This window comes from Harpia harpyja, chromosome 6, assembly GCF_026419915.1.
Source record: "Harpia harpyja isolate bHarHar1 chromosome 6, bHarHar1 primary haplotype, whole genome shotgun sequence".
NCBI lineage: Eukaryota > Metazoa > Chordata > Aves > Accipitriformes > Accipitridae > Harpia > Harpia harpyja.
Window position 1 is genome coordinate 22,656,470 of NC_068945.1, and position 13,278 is coordinate 22,669,747.

At 36.5% G+C, this 13,278-nt stretch overlaps 1 protein-coding gene across 11 annotated transcripts in view; it reads left to right on the forward strand.

The window, feature by feature from the left end:
- The window catches only part of MYBPC1 (myosin binding protein C1), an 80,664-nt gene that overhangs the window by 17,982 nt on the left and 49,404 nt on the right, over positions 1 to 13,278 (forward strand). For 9 of the 11 annotated variants that reach the window (XM_052790405.1, XM_052790395.1, XM_052790397.1 and 6 more), the window contains exons 2-5: positions 3,147 to 3,179; positions 6,191 to 6,232; positions 12,327 to 12,359; positions 12,721 to 12,756. In XM_052790405.1, the coding sequence (XP_052646365.1) occupies positions 3,147 to 3,179; positions 6,191 to 6,232; positions 12,327 to 12,359; positions 12,721 to 12,756 (144 nt within the window). The remainder of the gene's footprint in view (positions 1 to 3,146; positions 3,180 to 6,190; positions 6,233 to 12,326; positions 12,360 to 12,720; positions 12,757 to 13,278) is intronic. The other 2 variants (XM_052790396.1, XM_052790401.1) reach the window with 2 other exon arrangements.

Genomic DNA, 13,278 nt, shown 5'->3' on the forward strand with positions numbered 1-13,278 from the left:
TTAGGGTATCAATGCAGCGGTAATTGAACCTTCAACAGCCTCTTTCCCCTGTAGCCCAAGAGGCATCGTTACAACCGAGTGAAGAACGCTTCTTCTCCCAAGGGGTGAGGAGCGCATGCTGGAGGCAACATTTTCTCCACCGCCAGCCCCACTGACAATGCCTCAACAGAGAACCATATTAGGCCATGGGGCTGCTGGGAATGGCATCTGGGGACTCCAGTGAGCATGCCTCCTAGGGAAGGAGCACAACCGTAAGCTGCCGGTTGAGTGCACAGAGCCCTTTCCTGGCTGACAAGCCTGTTGCAGAGGTCAGCCAGAGAGGGCTATCATTCTTTGGGGAGGTGGAAACTACTCGGTGCTATTAATGGGTTTTTTCCTGGCTGTCCTCAGGAATGGAACTGTAAGCCTAGCATGACCATGAAAGGGGTCGCACATGGCCAAAAGATTATGTTGAAGTATCTCCCATGTCTCTGCCACCCCCAGTGCCTGGAACTCTCCCCCTTCCTTTTTTTCCTCCCACGCCATACGTCAGGTCTCTCCCCTGAGCTCAGTTCTTGCCTCAATTTTCGTAGCAATAGCCCAAACAGCCTTGAATTATGGTTTAGGAAAGAAACCATGGACTTCTTGGTCTGGTTTCAGTCATCATCCCATCACAGAATTGCAGAATAGCTGGGGGTGGAAAGGACCTCTGGAGACTGTCTAGTCTAACCTCCCTGCTAGCACCAGGGTCAACTAGACTAGGTTGCACATGGTATTGCTCCGGTTTTGAATACTCCTTGAATGCTTGCATGTATGAGATGAAGTTTAGACTATAATAATAGCATTTCAGGTCTGGTCCGTGCTGTAGATTTTGGCTAACACCTGCACCTACTGCTAGGTAAGGCAGGACTGGAAAGTTGTGTGATTTCTGACCAACACTACTGTGTGATAAAACCATGAAATGCCTTTCAGAATGAAAGAAAATCTCAAGGCAAGTCCCTCAAAAGGCTCATAACCCTTTCATCTGAGCCTGGAAATTGCTTAGTTTGGTGAGCTTTTGTTTATAAATTTGTGGCTCTTGCTGGTGACCCACGGAGAATTTTCTAATTCAATGTTTGTAAGAATACTCTCTGTTTCAAGCAATTAAATTTCAAAAAGACAAGTATACAGTCAATAATTTTCTGCTGTTACTTTTCCATGCAAGAAATAGACTTCCATGCCACAGAGATGTTATTTTATTCTCAGTGGAAGCAGTAAGAAATGTCACGGTAGTAAAGGGAATATGTTCCAAGATATACTTTTTGTGGTGGAATTTTCATATTTTCATATGAAAAAATTTAAATATTTTCCTAGGCCACAAAGCAAAACTTAGTATGTTAGTAATTAGAGAAGAAAAAATAAATTGCTATGAACTTAAGTAAAGCTATTTTTTTATTATCAGACTGTGTGTCTGTTGGTCTTAAATACACATTCTCCCTTTTATTCCATAGGATGGGTGCTGTGACCAGAACATACAGCACTGAGCTCTTTCCCTGTAGTGAGGGATTCTCTTTGGCCCCTCTACAAGGATTTGCTATAGCATCCACGTATCTGGCTGGAAGTTCCTAAACCATATCAAATTCACACACTCAGCTTAAAATTACATTTGTACTAAAAGTATTCCTCCCTTTTAAACATTAAATGGATTTATTAAGAATGAGAAGAATGTTTTAGTTATATTTAGACCTGAGTGCAAAGGAATAACCTTACCAGCATTTCTGTGTGACAGAAACCGAAACTTTATTTCCTGAATATGACCTGAGGTGGGGTCCCAAAGGTTAATACCCATAACATGACAAAGGTTAGTAAGAGCCATCTACTGTTACGGTTAAGGATTTCAACCTTTTAAATCTTTGCTTGTTGCAAGTAGTTGAACTATAAGTCAATGCACTACCTCCAGTAAATATTACTATTTTCAACCAGTGTAGAGTCCTAAGGCTTTTACAGGTTGAAAATAAGCTTCCTTTAACATTTTAGAAATACATTTTGTCTAGTTAATTTGTTCTTATGTTTTTAGATTGCAGAACTTGTCATCCCAAAAGCATAACATTTAAATAGGATAAAAAGCCTGGTTTCTATATCACACATCTGAAAGGGAAGTGATTCAGGTTAAAAATCATGACTGAAAGAAACAAAAATCAAACATACTGTAAGTCCTATGCAGAGCAGCTAAGATGATTTTTTTACTTTCTGCTTGCACTGAACTCTAGATCTAATGGTGTGGTGAAAATGAGATAAAGGTCTCTGCATTCTCTGTGCACGATCCTCCTCAGTTAATGGATCCATTACACTTCACAATAAAACTCATATCAGATATTATTCTAGTTGATGGAAAATTTGCTTAAACATAGGATATCATCTGACAGAAGCATATTGATGTGGTAAGTTATACATTTAAGCATAGGTTCAAGACCAATTGATGTTCCAGAACTGTCCTAAACTGGAATTGCCAAAAGGTCCCGAAATTTACTGGGGCCCACCTATATAAATTAATATGAATACATGCAGGTAGATGACCTCCAACAGGCAGGGAGAGACCTTATTGCTCTCTACAACTACTTGAAAGGAGGTTGTAGCGAAGTGGGTGTCAGTCTCTTTTCACAACTAACAAGCAATAGGATAAGAAGAAATGGCCTCAGGTTGCACCAGGGGAGGTTGAGATTGGATATTAAGAAAAATTCCTTCACCAAAAGGGTTGTCAAGCACTGGAACAGGCTGCCCAGGGAAGTGGTGGTATCACCATCCCTGGAAGTATTTAAAAGACGTGTAGATGTGGTGCTTAGGGACATGGTTTAGTGGAGAACTTGGCAACGTTGGGTTTACGGTTGGACTCGATCTTAAAGGTCTTTTCCAACCTAAATGATTCTATGATTCTATGACTACTATATCTCTCCAGACTGAGCAAGTTCAGTACCCTCTCTTCACAGAGCATAAACTTTAGGCCTCTGACCATGTCACTCTGAAGATGCCATATGTTGCATGTGTGAAAGCAAAAAAAATTGAGAACTGCATTAAAATATTAAATGAACCAAAACCTGCGTCTACATTCAACAAGCATACACCACAGGTGTGAAAAATATTTGCTTTTACTTGAAGCTCAATATCTGTCTTCTTTCCTCATTTTTCAGAGACTGAAACTGAAAGTGCACCACCACCTCCAGGTTAGTGTAAAAAATGCTAATTTGCACTGTAACACTAACAATGGTTGCATGAGACTAGATACTGCATAGTCGTAATATGATTTGTGTTCATTGTCCCTTTGAAAGTGAGAGGACAGTAGGAAAAGTAAGAAAGCCCTGAAGTAACAATAAGATTTTCTCACTTCACTTTGCCTGAATGTTGGTTTTTCAGATTCAATTTTTGTTTGTGAGAGACTTGTTGTTTGTGTAATGATGCAAATATCCTTCAGGATACAGGAAAATGACGACTGCTTAAATTCTGAGGCTAAATTATGCTGTCGTCTTTGATGCTGAACAGCATCGAATTACCAAAATATTCCCTTTCATTTCTCCTCGAAGGTACACTGTGAGTAAAGTTGACAGAATCAAGCATGGGATTCTTTTCACCTAATTTTAGCCATCTGAAGATGAGGTATCTTGTCTAAGTTGTTCAACCTATGGCGAGGATCCTCAGTCATACATGCTCATCCAATGGGCATTTCCTGGATAACCCATCTAAAATGTCACTGGATGTCTATGTATAGGCAATTGCCCTGAGGAGTCTGGTTGTCTAGATTGGAGTGGGCGAATAACTTCCAAGAAGCCAAAGTTAGGTGTGGGAAAACTCAGTCATAAGGACGAGGGCTTCAGGTAAAGCTGAAGCTCTGTGCAAAGCTGCTACATTTTCTTTAGCGGGAGCTGGAGAGGTAGGCAAGCCTTTGCCTTGTGGGTTTGATTTGCATTGATTAACTTGAGTTATATTCTCTGATGCTGGTTAATACATATATACATTATGCATGTCTAATTTAACCACTTCATGAGTTTTATTCTCTGTGTATTTACCTAAACGGCAATACCAAACAGAATAAATACTCCCCAGCTGTTAAACCTGCATTTACTTACAGTCTTGCAAACTGGCATTTTACGAGGCTGATTCAAGACATTTTTGTTTAAATGATACACTTTCATTAAAAAATGACAAAGTCTGGAAGTAGTGGTATCATTTGCCACAAGGAGTTTCATGTTTAAATAACACGTATATTATTTTTATGTTGGGATGAACTCTTTCATATTGCATGTATTTGTAAGGAAAATTAATTGATATTTCATTCATGATGATTGTATTTTACTCAACCGTAAAATCTGTACAGTTGATATTAAAGTAATTATTTTCAAAATATTCACACTGAGGTTCTTATGTGATATACTTTGTACTTGAATTCATGTTCTTCATCAGTCTTAACGTTTAAGTAGAACTGAAATGAGAAACTGCTTTTTGTAGACAGAAAGGAATAGCATCTTTGAAGCATTATATTAAAAACATCTATTAACATTTTCAAATAAATAACATTTTCTTCATTTCTATTTAAATACACAAGATTAAATGCAAAATCATTCCTATAACCCCCTTCCTTTTCCTCATACCTGTACTTCTTCTGCAAAACAAGTAGGGTGTCAGTAGGCCTTTATGGTTAGGCACAGACCAAACTGGGATATTTCTAAGCTGGAAGTGCCGGTCGCTTGTCCTAGCTTCCTTTTGCCTGAGTCAGGATGCTGTCATCTTGCATTACCAAGTGCTATCACACAAAGAGGGAGGTTGGTTGTTCAAGAATCCAAATGCTATAACATATAAATAGTTTATTGGATGTAATCAGCATCTTGAACTACACCAGGAAATTTTTGGGAAGCCATTGTAAAAGCTCCTTCTAGATCTCAATGTCAATGTCAAGCCACCAGGTTGGTATACCAAGCCCTGATGAGGTTTTCAAATGGAATTTAGGTATGTTACCACCTGCCAAGAACAGGAATTCTCCTAATTCCAGTTCCTAGGGGGAAAGGAAAGTGTTACTGTAGCAAAATTCCCATTAAAAAAGAACAGGTTTAACCATCTGGCCAAGATGGACAACCCGACAACTGGAGCTTGGAAATTTAGGGAATCCAGAGAGAAGCATCCGGGAGTCTGTCATGCTTCCAGAATATGGACTTGTCTTCCACATTTCAAGTTTTATTTTTGTAGTTACCATGGCTATGCACATGTGAACAAGAAATCAGGATAATCGTAGTATCAGCTGGCTCTTGCAGATGTTTCCTCCATGGCACAAAAGTTATCTTAGCTCCATCTTGACAATGTTAGTCCATTGACCTTGATCCAAACCCATATTCTATCAGGCAGGTGACAGGTAAGTTTGCCACAGAAAGTCATTGTTCATAGGCAGTAGAATATCGAGTGTTTCGACCTTGAAGACAGCACAATTCATATGATTTGACAAGTCTCTAAATGGCCTTGCATGCAAATTGAATGAGATAGGAAATCAAAGAGAATAGGAATCCTATCAAGTCCTGAAATAGAGAAAGCGTAGAAATTTTTATTTTGTTGAAAATACAGTCCAAGTTTGCTCATACATATGAGGTCAAAGATAATTCACATTCACTTTCTTGGAGTAGAGGACAAGCTGGCAACTCTTCTGATCAAGAAAACTAAAAACAAATAGCCTAGGAAACACTATGATGATAATGATGAAGATGATGATAAAGAATTAAGAACACCCTCAATACACTCTCTCTGTGGTCTACTTTGTCTTAAGGATAAACTGATTAGGGTGATGGAGCTCTGCATGCCATTAATATTTGGCAGTATCTCATGTCTGATCCAATTCCATTCAAATTAACAATGATATGTAACTAATTTCAAAGGCTTTTGTAAATAAGCCCAAGAACAAAAGACTAACAATTGCTACTTCTAAAAAACCCAGTATTTTTCTTCCACTGCATATAGGAACATCAATCTCATATGACTCATTCAAAAAATAGAAAATGCATTGATATGCACAGAGTTGTAAAATGCTTTATGGGATTACAACTGTATATTACATACAAATGTATATCAATAAATCTTTAATTTTGGTTTTTCAATATTAGCAGAACCTAGAATACTGCTGTATTTTTTAATGCTGTGTAAGTTTTTCTTTTTACTTTAAGATCCTCTCAAAAATATACTTGTACTTCCTACACAGAACAAAAAACACCGCAGGAGGGTGAAACTGGAAAGGGTAAAGGTGAGTCCAAAATCGTATTTAAAAAATGGGCAGTAAAGAGAACATTCCTAAATGCTGTTCTGATGCTGGATTGCTTGAGCTTTAATTCACAATTTTGGTGCCAAATTTCAGAAGTGTGATGTGAAGCTTCCTGGACCCTTTTTCTGCATGACTTATCCAGCACAAGGAAATTATGATACTTACGAGTATCTTCAAAAATTCTGCAGACAAGACTGACACTTTAGCAACTGTATTGATATAGACTGTGTAATTAATAGATCAAATTTCAAGTGATTTGCATGAGCAGAAAGCCATGTTTAAGTGAACCTGGATGCTGACACTGACCAAGCTTGCTAAAACTCAGATACTATGCACATTGGTAGCTTTTAAATAAAGCAGACAATCTCCTACTGTCATTCTAAGCTGTTTCTATTCTACCACAGAAACTTGATATTGCATGTTTTACCTTTCAGCAAAGTGCAATAGATTTTTTCATCTGAAAAAAGAAATCACACATTCGTCTTTCTGTCCTCATTGGGAGCCCAGCAGCTGAGCTCGTTAGAAGTTCTGAAAAATGTCTTTGAGGACTGCTGTGAACAAACACATAACTGTTCCACTAGCAATGCATGTAAAAATCAGCTCCATTTTTAATATACATTTTTGTGGTGCTGAGATTAGGCTCCAGCTCTGTTGGCAATTCTTCCGGTTACAAAGATACATTTTGAGGCAACTGGGCCAAATTCCACTCCTTTTTGTACTCCCTGCCAAAGTAGAATTCAAACAGCTCATCAGCTAATTTTGAAATGAATAATCTTTTTTTTTGCCTTCATTCAGATAAAAGGCTAAACCAGACAAAAATATACTTACAACTGATGCAATGCTTGCTTTTCATTTGGCACGGTTATGCTTTTTCATGGCAAATCAAGAAATGGCTTGGTTGAAAATGTATTCCGGCTTTTGGTCTCTTCCAGACAAAATCTTGCCTTTTAGACAGACTGGATACATACTTGATACTTGCAGATTTATTTGGCAAAGGCATGCATGGCTATTTTTCTCAGCAAAGTCAAAATATAAACACTGAGAGTGTGTGACTCAAGTACCCTTTTGAAAATAAAAATGCTGAACCAGGATTCAGTGCATGTTGTTTTGCCAGCTATCTTTGCATTGAGCAATTATTTTGACATACAAAATTTCGTGTGAGTAATCAAATCTGTCATCTTGGTAATGGAAACACAATTCAAGAATAATTTGCATGCCTAATGATAGGAAAAAAGATGAAGGTCTTACCTCAAGCTATTGCAGCAGTTAGTTCTGCTTGCTTTAATTTTGATATGAGAGAAATGTTTGTTCCCAAACTGAACATGAATGGTGTTTTCCCCACTGCTTACAAGTCTACATTTTACTGAATAAAAAAGAAAACATGGTAGGTATCTTATCAAATACTTCTATTATCTTTTTATACATTACTATGTTTCTGTTTTGAATTTAGTGAAGAACACAGGTATTTCCTAAGGGGAAAAAAGCTTTCTTGGTGCTTACCCCATCTAGGAGGATTTTGCTACCAAAAAAATTGTTTGAGATCCTAGTATGGGAAGTGTTTCCAGTTTCAGTCCATGGTGGCAGCAGCCACCTCAATAAGAATTCCAGTGAAAGTCTGAATACCAATATGTAGAAAGAACGACCTTCTGCCATGCTCCAGTGAAACTGTCACCTCTGCAAAGTAATGTAGATGCCATTACCAGACACCCAGTAGTAATTTTTTTTTTAAATTAGGTATAGAGCAAATGTTCCTATCAGCTCCTGTTTTGTTGCAGAGCATAACCAAGTAAGAGAAAGTGTATTTTCTTAGAGTGATTCCTTCATGTTTGTCTGCCAGAAGAAAATCTTTGTAATGGTGAGCATAATTCACAGAATGGGAAAAGGTTCCATTTTTCCAATCTGTCCAAAATCATGTACACTAGCAAATGAGTTGTTCAACAAGGAAACAGGGACAGAACCAGCTAGAAGTTAGCTTTCGTAAAAGCTATTTATAAAAATGTTTCTGTAGCTTCTGAAGTAACAGATTTGGGCAGTTCCCTGAATGGGAATGAGGTGGGAAAGATTTTGTATCTGAATTCCACAGCAATTTTACTATACCTGTGTGTTAGCAGTTGTGACCTCTTTGCTGATAATTTCTAAGAAACAGCACACCATAGGAACGTGGGACAGCCCCTCTCTGCAGCACAGTCAGACTGTGCTGCAACCTGACGTCTAGGAAAGAAAGCTTGGTAGGCCACATAAACCACGTAGTCCATAATTTTCACCTCATTTCTAAGACAAAGTTAACAGCAGAAGTTAGGAAGATAAAGTATACCTATCTGTGTGTCTGTTTTACTGTTCTATTTCTTTTTAGTAGTTACTGTCTGTGTGAAATTACATATTTATGTTCCTTTATGTTCACTGTAAAGTTAAGAAATGGCAGACAGCATGATAAATTCTTTGTTATCTTGTGGTTATTTCACTGTAAATTAGTAGCTCAGAGCAGTAAAAATAAAATTTTCTTGCACAGAATAATCTTTTATAGCATTTTGAGTTTCAAAATATCTGAAATAATGTTGTAAAAAATTCAGGATATATATGATCATCCATTTTATTTTCAGAGAAAAAAGTGACTCAGCAGAAATCTCACCAGATTTACTATGTTATCCCATACTCATTCAATTTAAATTCTTCTGCCTTTGTTTTTAATTTTAGCATTATCTTACAGATTGAATATTGTTATAATTGTGTTCCCACTTGCTGGAATAATAATTGAATTTTAATATCAATTTGCTCATTCCTTTTTTAGGTCAAATCCAGCCATTCAGAGCGCTACTAAAATTTCTGCATGTTTTACTGATACCTTTTTCTCTAGGTTCCATCCAACCATCTACTAAAACGTTCATATGGTTCATCCTTGTATTTTTCCAGGTTTCACTTATCCATTCATCTCTCTACTAAAACTTCCATTACTGTATGTATGTAGTTCATTTAGCATTTCCAAATTGCCAAGTCCCCTCGATGGGACTGCTGAATACTCTTTGAAAATCAGAAGGGTAATTGAAGACAACTAAATTTTAAACTCTTAGTCTCGGATAGGTTAAACTGCGCTCAGTAATTTCAGCATAAACCAAAATGATTCAGCCAGTTGGTTGAGCTACTCCGTATTTATTTATGTACCATGAAGACAAAGGTTCACTCTTCGTGGTGTTGATCTGTCTCCTGCCTTAGCCCCCAACACTTGCTCCAGTGTGCAGCAGCACAGGTAAATGTTAAGGTATTCTGAAGTCACCTGCAAACCAGCATCGCTCCCCTGTTCACCACGCTGCCTATGTACGCCTGCCATATCTCTCATGGCAGCTCCCGTTGGCGTCAGTAAGCGAGAGCAGGGAATAACAACAAAGAAAGATTAATTACTTTACCGGCTCTGTTAGCTGATTAAATCAAGTTTAAGATGCTCTCCAATGGAGTCAATTCCAAAATTCCCCTGTTCGGTTCTGTGCCAGGCTTTTGACATTGACATGTGGCTTTCAAGTCTTCTTTTCAACAGCTAAAAAATAGAAAAGTAAAACAACAGCTTAATATGATTTTGCCACTTCTGCAAAACATTAAGTTTATCAACAATGCAACCGATGGTAGAATAGCAGCTTCCACTTTTGTGTGGTAGATTTCAAATCAAGGGAAAGTAGAAGGTCTAAAAGTCTTGATATCAGCAGTTCATGTATAAATCAGCAGTTATCACTTACATTATGACAGAGTTTTCTAGACTCTTGCTGGGTCAGCAATCAGAAATTTTAATATTGAAGTTACAGTAACTGTGAGTATAAAAAAGTTTTACATTACCTATTTCCGAGGTATGGATTGTTCTTTCCTCTTACAAGACTCTACTCCTGATGGAACTCCAAGAGGCCTGGTCCTCAGTTAATGTGATTGTTTAGATACAAGGAAATAAATGTAAATATCCTATTTGTTAATGAAAATGTGCCATAGATGAATAGAAGCCAAAGAACAAAATCTCTATAGAGTAATGCATCCTACTGACCTACTGTCAAATGAATGAAGTGACTTCTTCATACCTAGCTCTTATGCAACAGATTGCTAAGTATATTCCATTAAAAGTTTACTTGCAGAAGATAAGGATAGTGAACTAATGATCATAGTTCTACCGCCAGGTCTGGTATTTTTTGCGATATTTGTTATCTCTAAATAGAATTTATTGCCAACATAAACAATTGTTCATCACAGAAAGCAAATTGGTTACAGCTGTTGAACCATTTTTCATGTTTATTCAATAGTCAGTTCACTTCACCCTAGAAGCCTGAGATATAAGGAGTTATGGATTGATAATTACCCATTTGTCAGAACAATCCTACTGGCATGTATTGTTTTCATACTCTTTCCATTTACAGCTTATTCAATTGTGCTTTCATTTTGATACTTCTGAAATGTTTGTTTTGTTTTGATTTGCTTGTGTTTAATGTTAACATTTTGTTTGAAAAATGATAGATTACCCTGGAGAAACCCCGGCAATCCCTCCACAAAACTAATAACAACTTGTTGTTGGTTTAGTTTTTCAAATGTTTAAAGAAAATAGAAGTCAAATAGAGTAGTCCTTTAATGATGTGATTATCATACATCATCATGTAGGGTGCATCACATCAAATATTTTGTGCTGATTGAGCTTAATCATTTTTTTCTGGCCAGAGAGCGTATTCTGTACCTCTTCAAGCCATCATCAACCACAATCGTGACATTATTGACAAAAAGAGCTGAAAGTACACTTTATACTTTCATGAAATATGGAGGAAGATTTGCAGTAGAATTACTTAGCCTTGCATTTATTTAGTTGCTAGCACAATATGTTAAAACATCTGACATGACTTTATCATTACTGCGCTTTCACTGAAAATCAACATCTTCAACATCTGCTTATGCCATTGGATGATGCAGGTGGTGAGAACTCTTCCACTAATTTTATTTTTTTTTTTGCTATGAATAAGAAAACATTTTTGTAAGATAACACATTAATCCTTCATGTGTAGGCCTCCTCCTTACAACTGACATCATCCTCCCAAGGGATTTTTAAAAAGAATTTTGATGAATCATTAAAAAGGAATGAGTAAACTGTTATAGCTAAGTAGTTAAATTCTATTAACAGACTTTCAATTAGCCTTCAGTGGTTAAGTAAGCACAAAAAATTAGTATGACCAGTATTTACAAAAATGCAACTATATTTTATATGTGGTTTTGTCATAGTTATCACATTTGTCCTTGAGAAAATACAGACAAATTATAACTTTAAGGTCAAAATCAAATGGTAACTGCAGAATTAAAATTTTATTCTGGAAACCCAAATTTAAAATCTAAAAAAAAGAAAAAACCTCTTTAAAAATGTGGGCTAATTGTTCAACTGTCTTTTCTTCCACTTTGAAATGTTCTCTAGATTTCCTGATACCGTATGAAAGACATGTTATCTTTACATTACATATGTATTAAAACCTCAATACATCTAGTTTATTCTAGCCTTTCAAATGCTACATTAGTAATTTTAATTTTTTTTTTTTTTTTACTATTAGGCTTTAAGACACTATGACTTTTTTGTATATTTTTACCAGAAAGTGATATCTCTGAGGTTTCTAGTCAACATCTAAATTTCAAAGAGATGTAGGAGACTCTTGTAAAGATAGTCTTTACCTTATTCTGGTTTTCTAATAATCACAATTACAGTATTTCAGCTTTAATGTAAATTTCATGTTTTTCCAGGCTTTTGATTTATTTAAATATATACCTCAATGTACTCTATGAGATTAAACATTTTAAAAAACCTGGGTAACAATCTCTTGTAGTGATCTAATACCTGATGATGGTCAACTTTTAGTGTGATTAAAAGGAAAATCCAGTGTGCTGATAATAGTTCTGTCCTTGTTTTAAATTATTCTCCTGTAATATGGGAAAAAATTAGTTGTTTATACCTACATTTTAAATTAACATTCTGATACAGAAATTACAAAGTATAAATACAGGGGACTATTTTTAAGTGTTGCATATCTTGATTTAACGATGCTCAATGCGTATATGGTGCATATTTTAATTGCAGACATGGACATCAGAGAAATGGCATCTTCCTCAGGTCAGATATGTGATTGACCTTGATATCATTGTGTCTTTTTTGTATTTACTGTGGATTACATCTCTAACAAACAGAACCACTCAGCAGCTTTCATATAAACTCATGATTTAATAATAGATCACAGTCCACATCTCATTTTTCTTTTACTTGCTTGAAAGATTAAGGTTTACCATTTCAGCTACTGAATTACGCAAAGCTTTCTTCATCAGTTTGAAGCTTCCATTGTGAACGCTCCTGACTATTATGATTTCTTTCCCTTTCTTTTGCAGGTTTTACATTTTCACATAGTTGTTTTAAAGCAGATGATCGTCTGTGCTTTCAGTTTCTTTATGTACTTTTTTATTTGTATTTCTTTTCACAGATGAAGATGACACTTCAGTTAGTACTCCACCAGCAGGTTAGGACTGTGATAGTACTTTGTGTGTATGTATGTATGTATGTATGTATTTTTCTTTTGACTATTAATGAAGAAACCATTGGACTGAACTCAAAACATATTAATTAGAGAAAAGGTTTTTGGAAGTGCCCTACATTAAATTAATCTCTGTTCAGAAGTACGAGACCTTCATACCAGATAAGTTCCTTTCCAGTCCTGTCTTGAGGTCTTTGATAGAACTTCTGGCACTGGAAGGTAAAATATCGGTTAGCACCTCTGAAAGCAACTCCCCTTATTTTTTCCTGTCAACAAACATGGGGTGCATTTTTAAGGTTAGCCTTGAGAGCAAATTCCAGAATTACAAATGAAACAGACACCTTATGACTTCAAAACAGGTTTATCCACATAATTGTCTACCACCTCACCTTAGGCCATATGACCTACAAGGTAGTTTGAATGTACTGCTCCAAGCCATTGCTGCCAAGCTGGCAGATAAAATGCCTTTGGTTGTTGGCAGTAACAGAAAAGTGACAGCACTGGGGT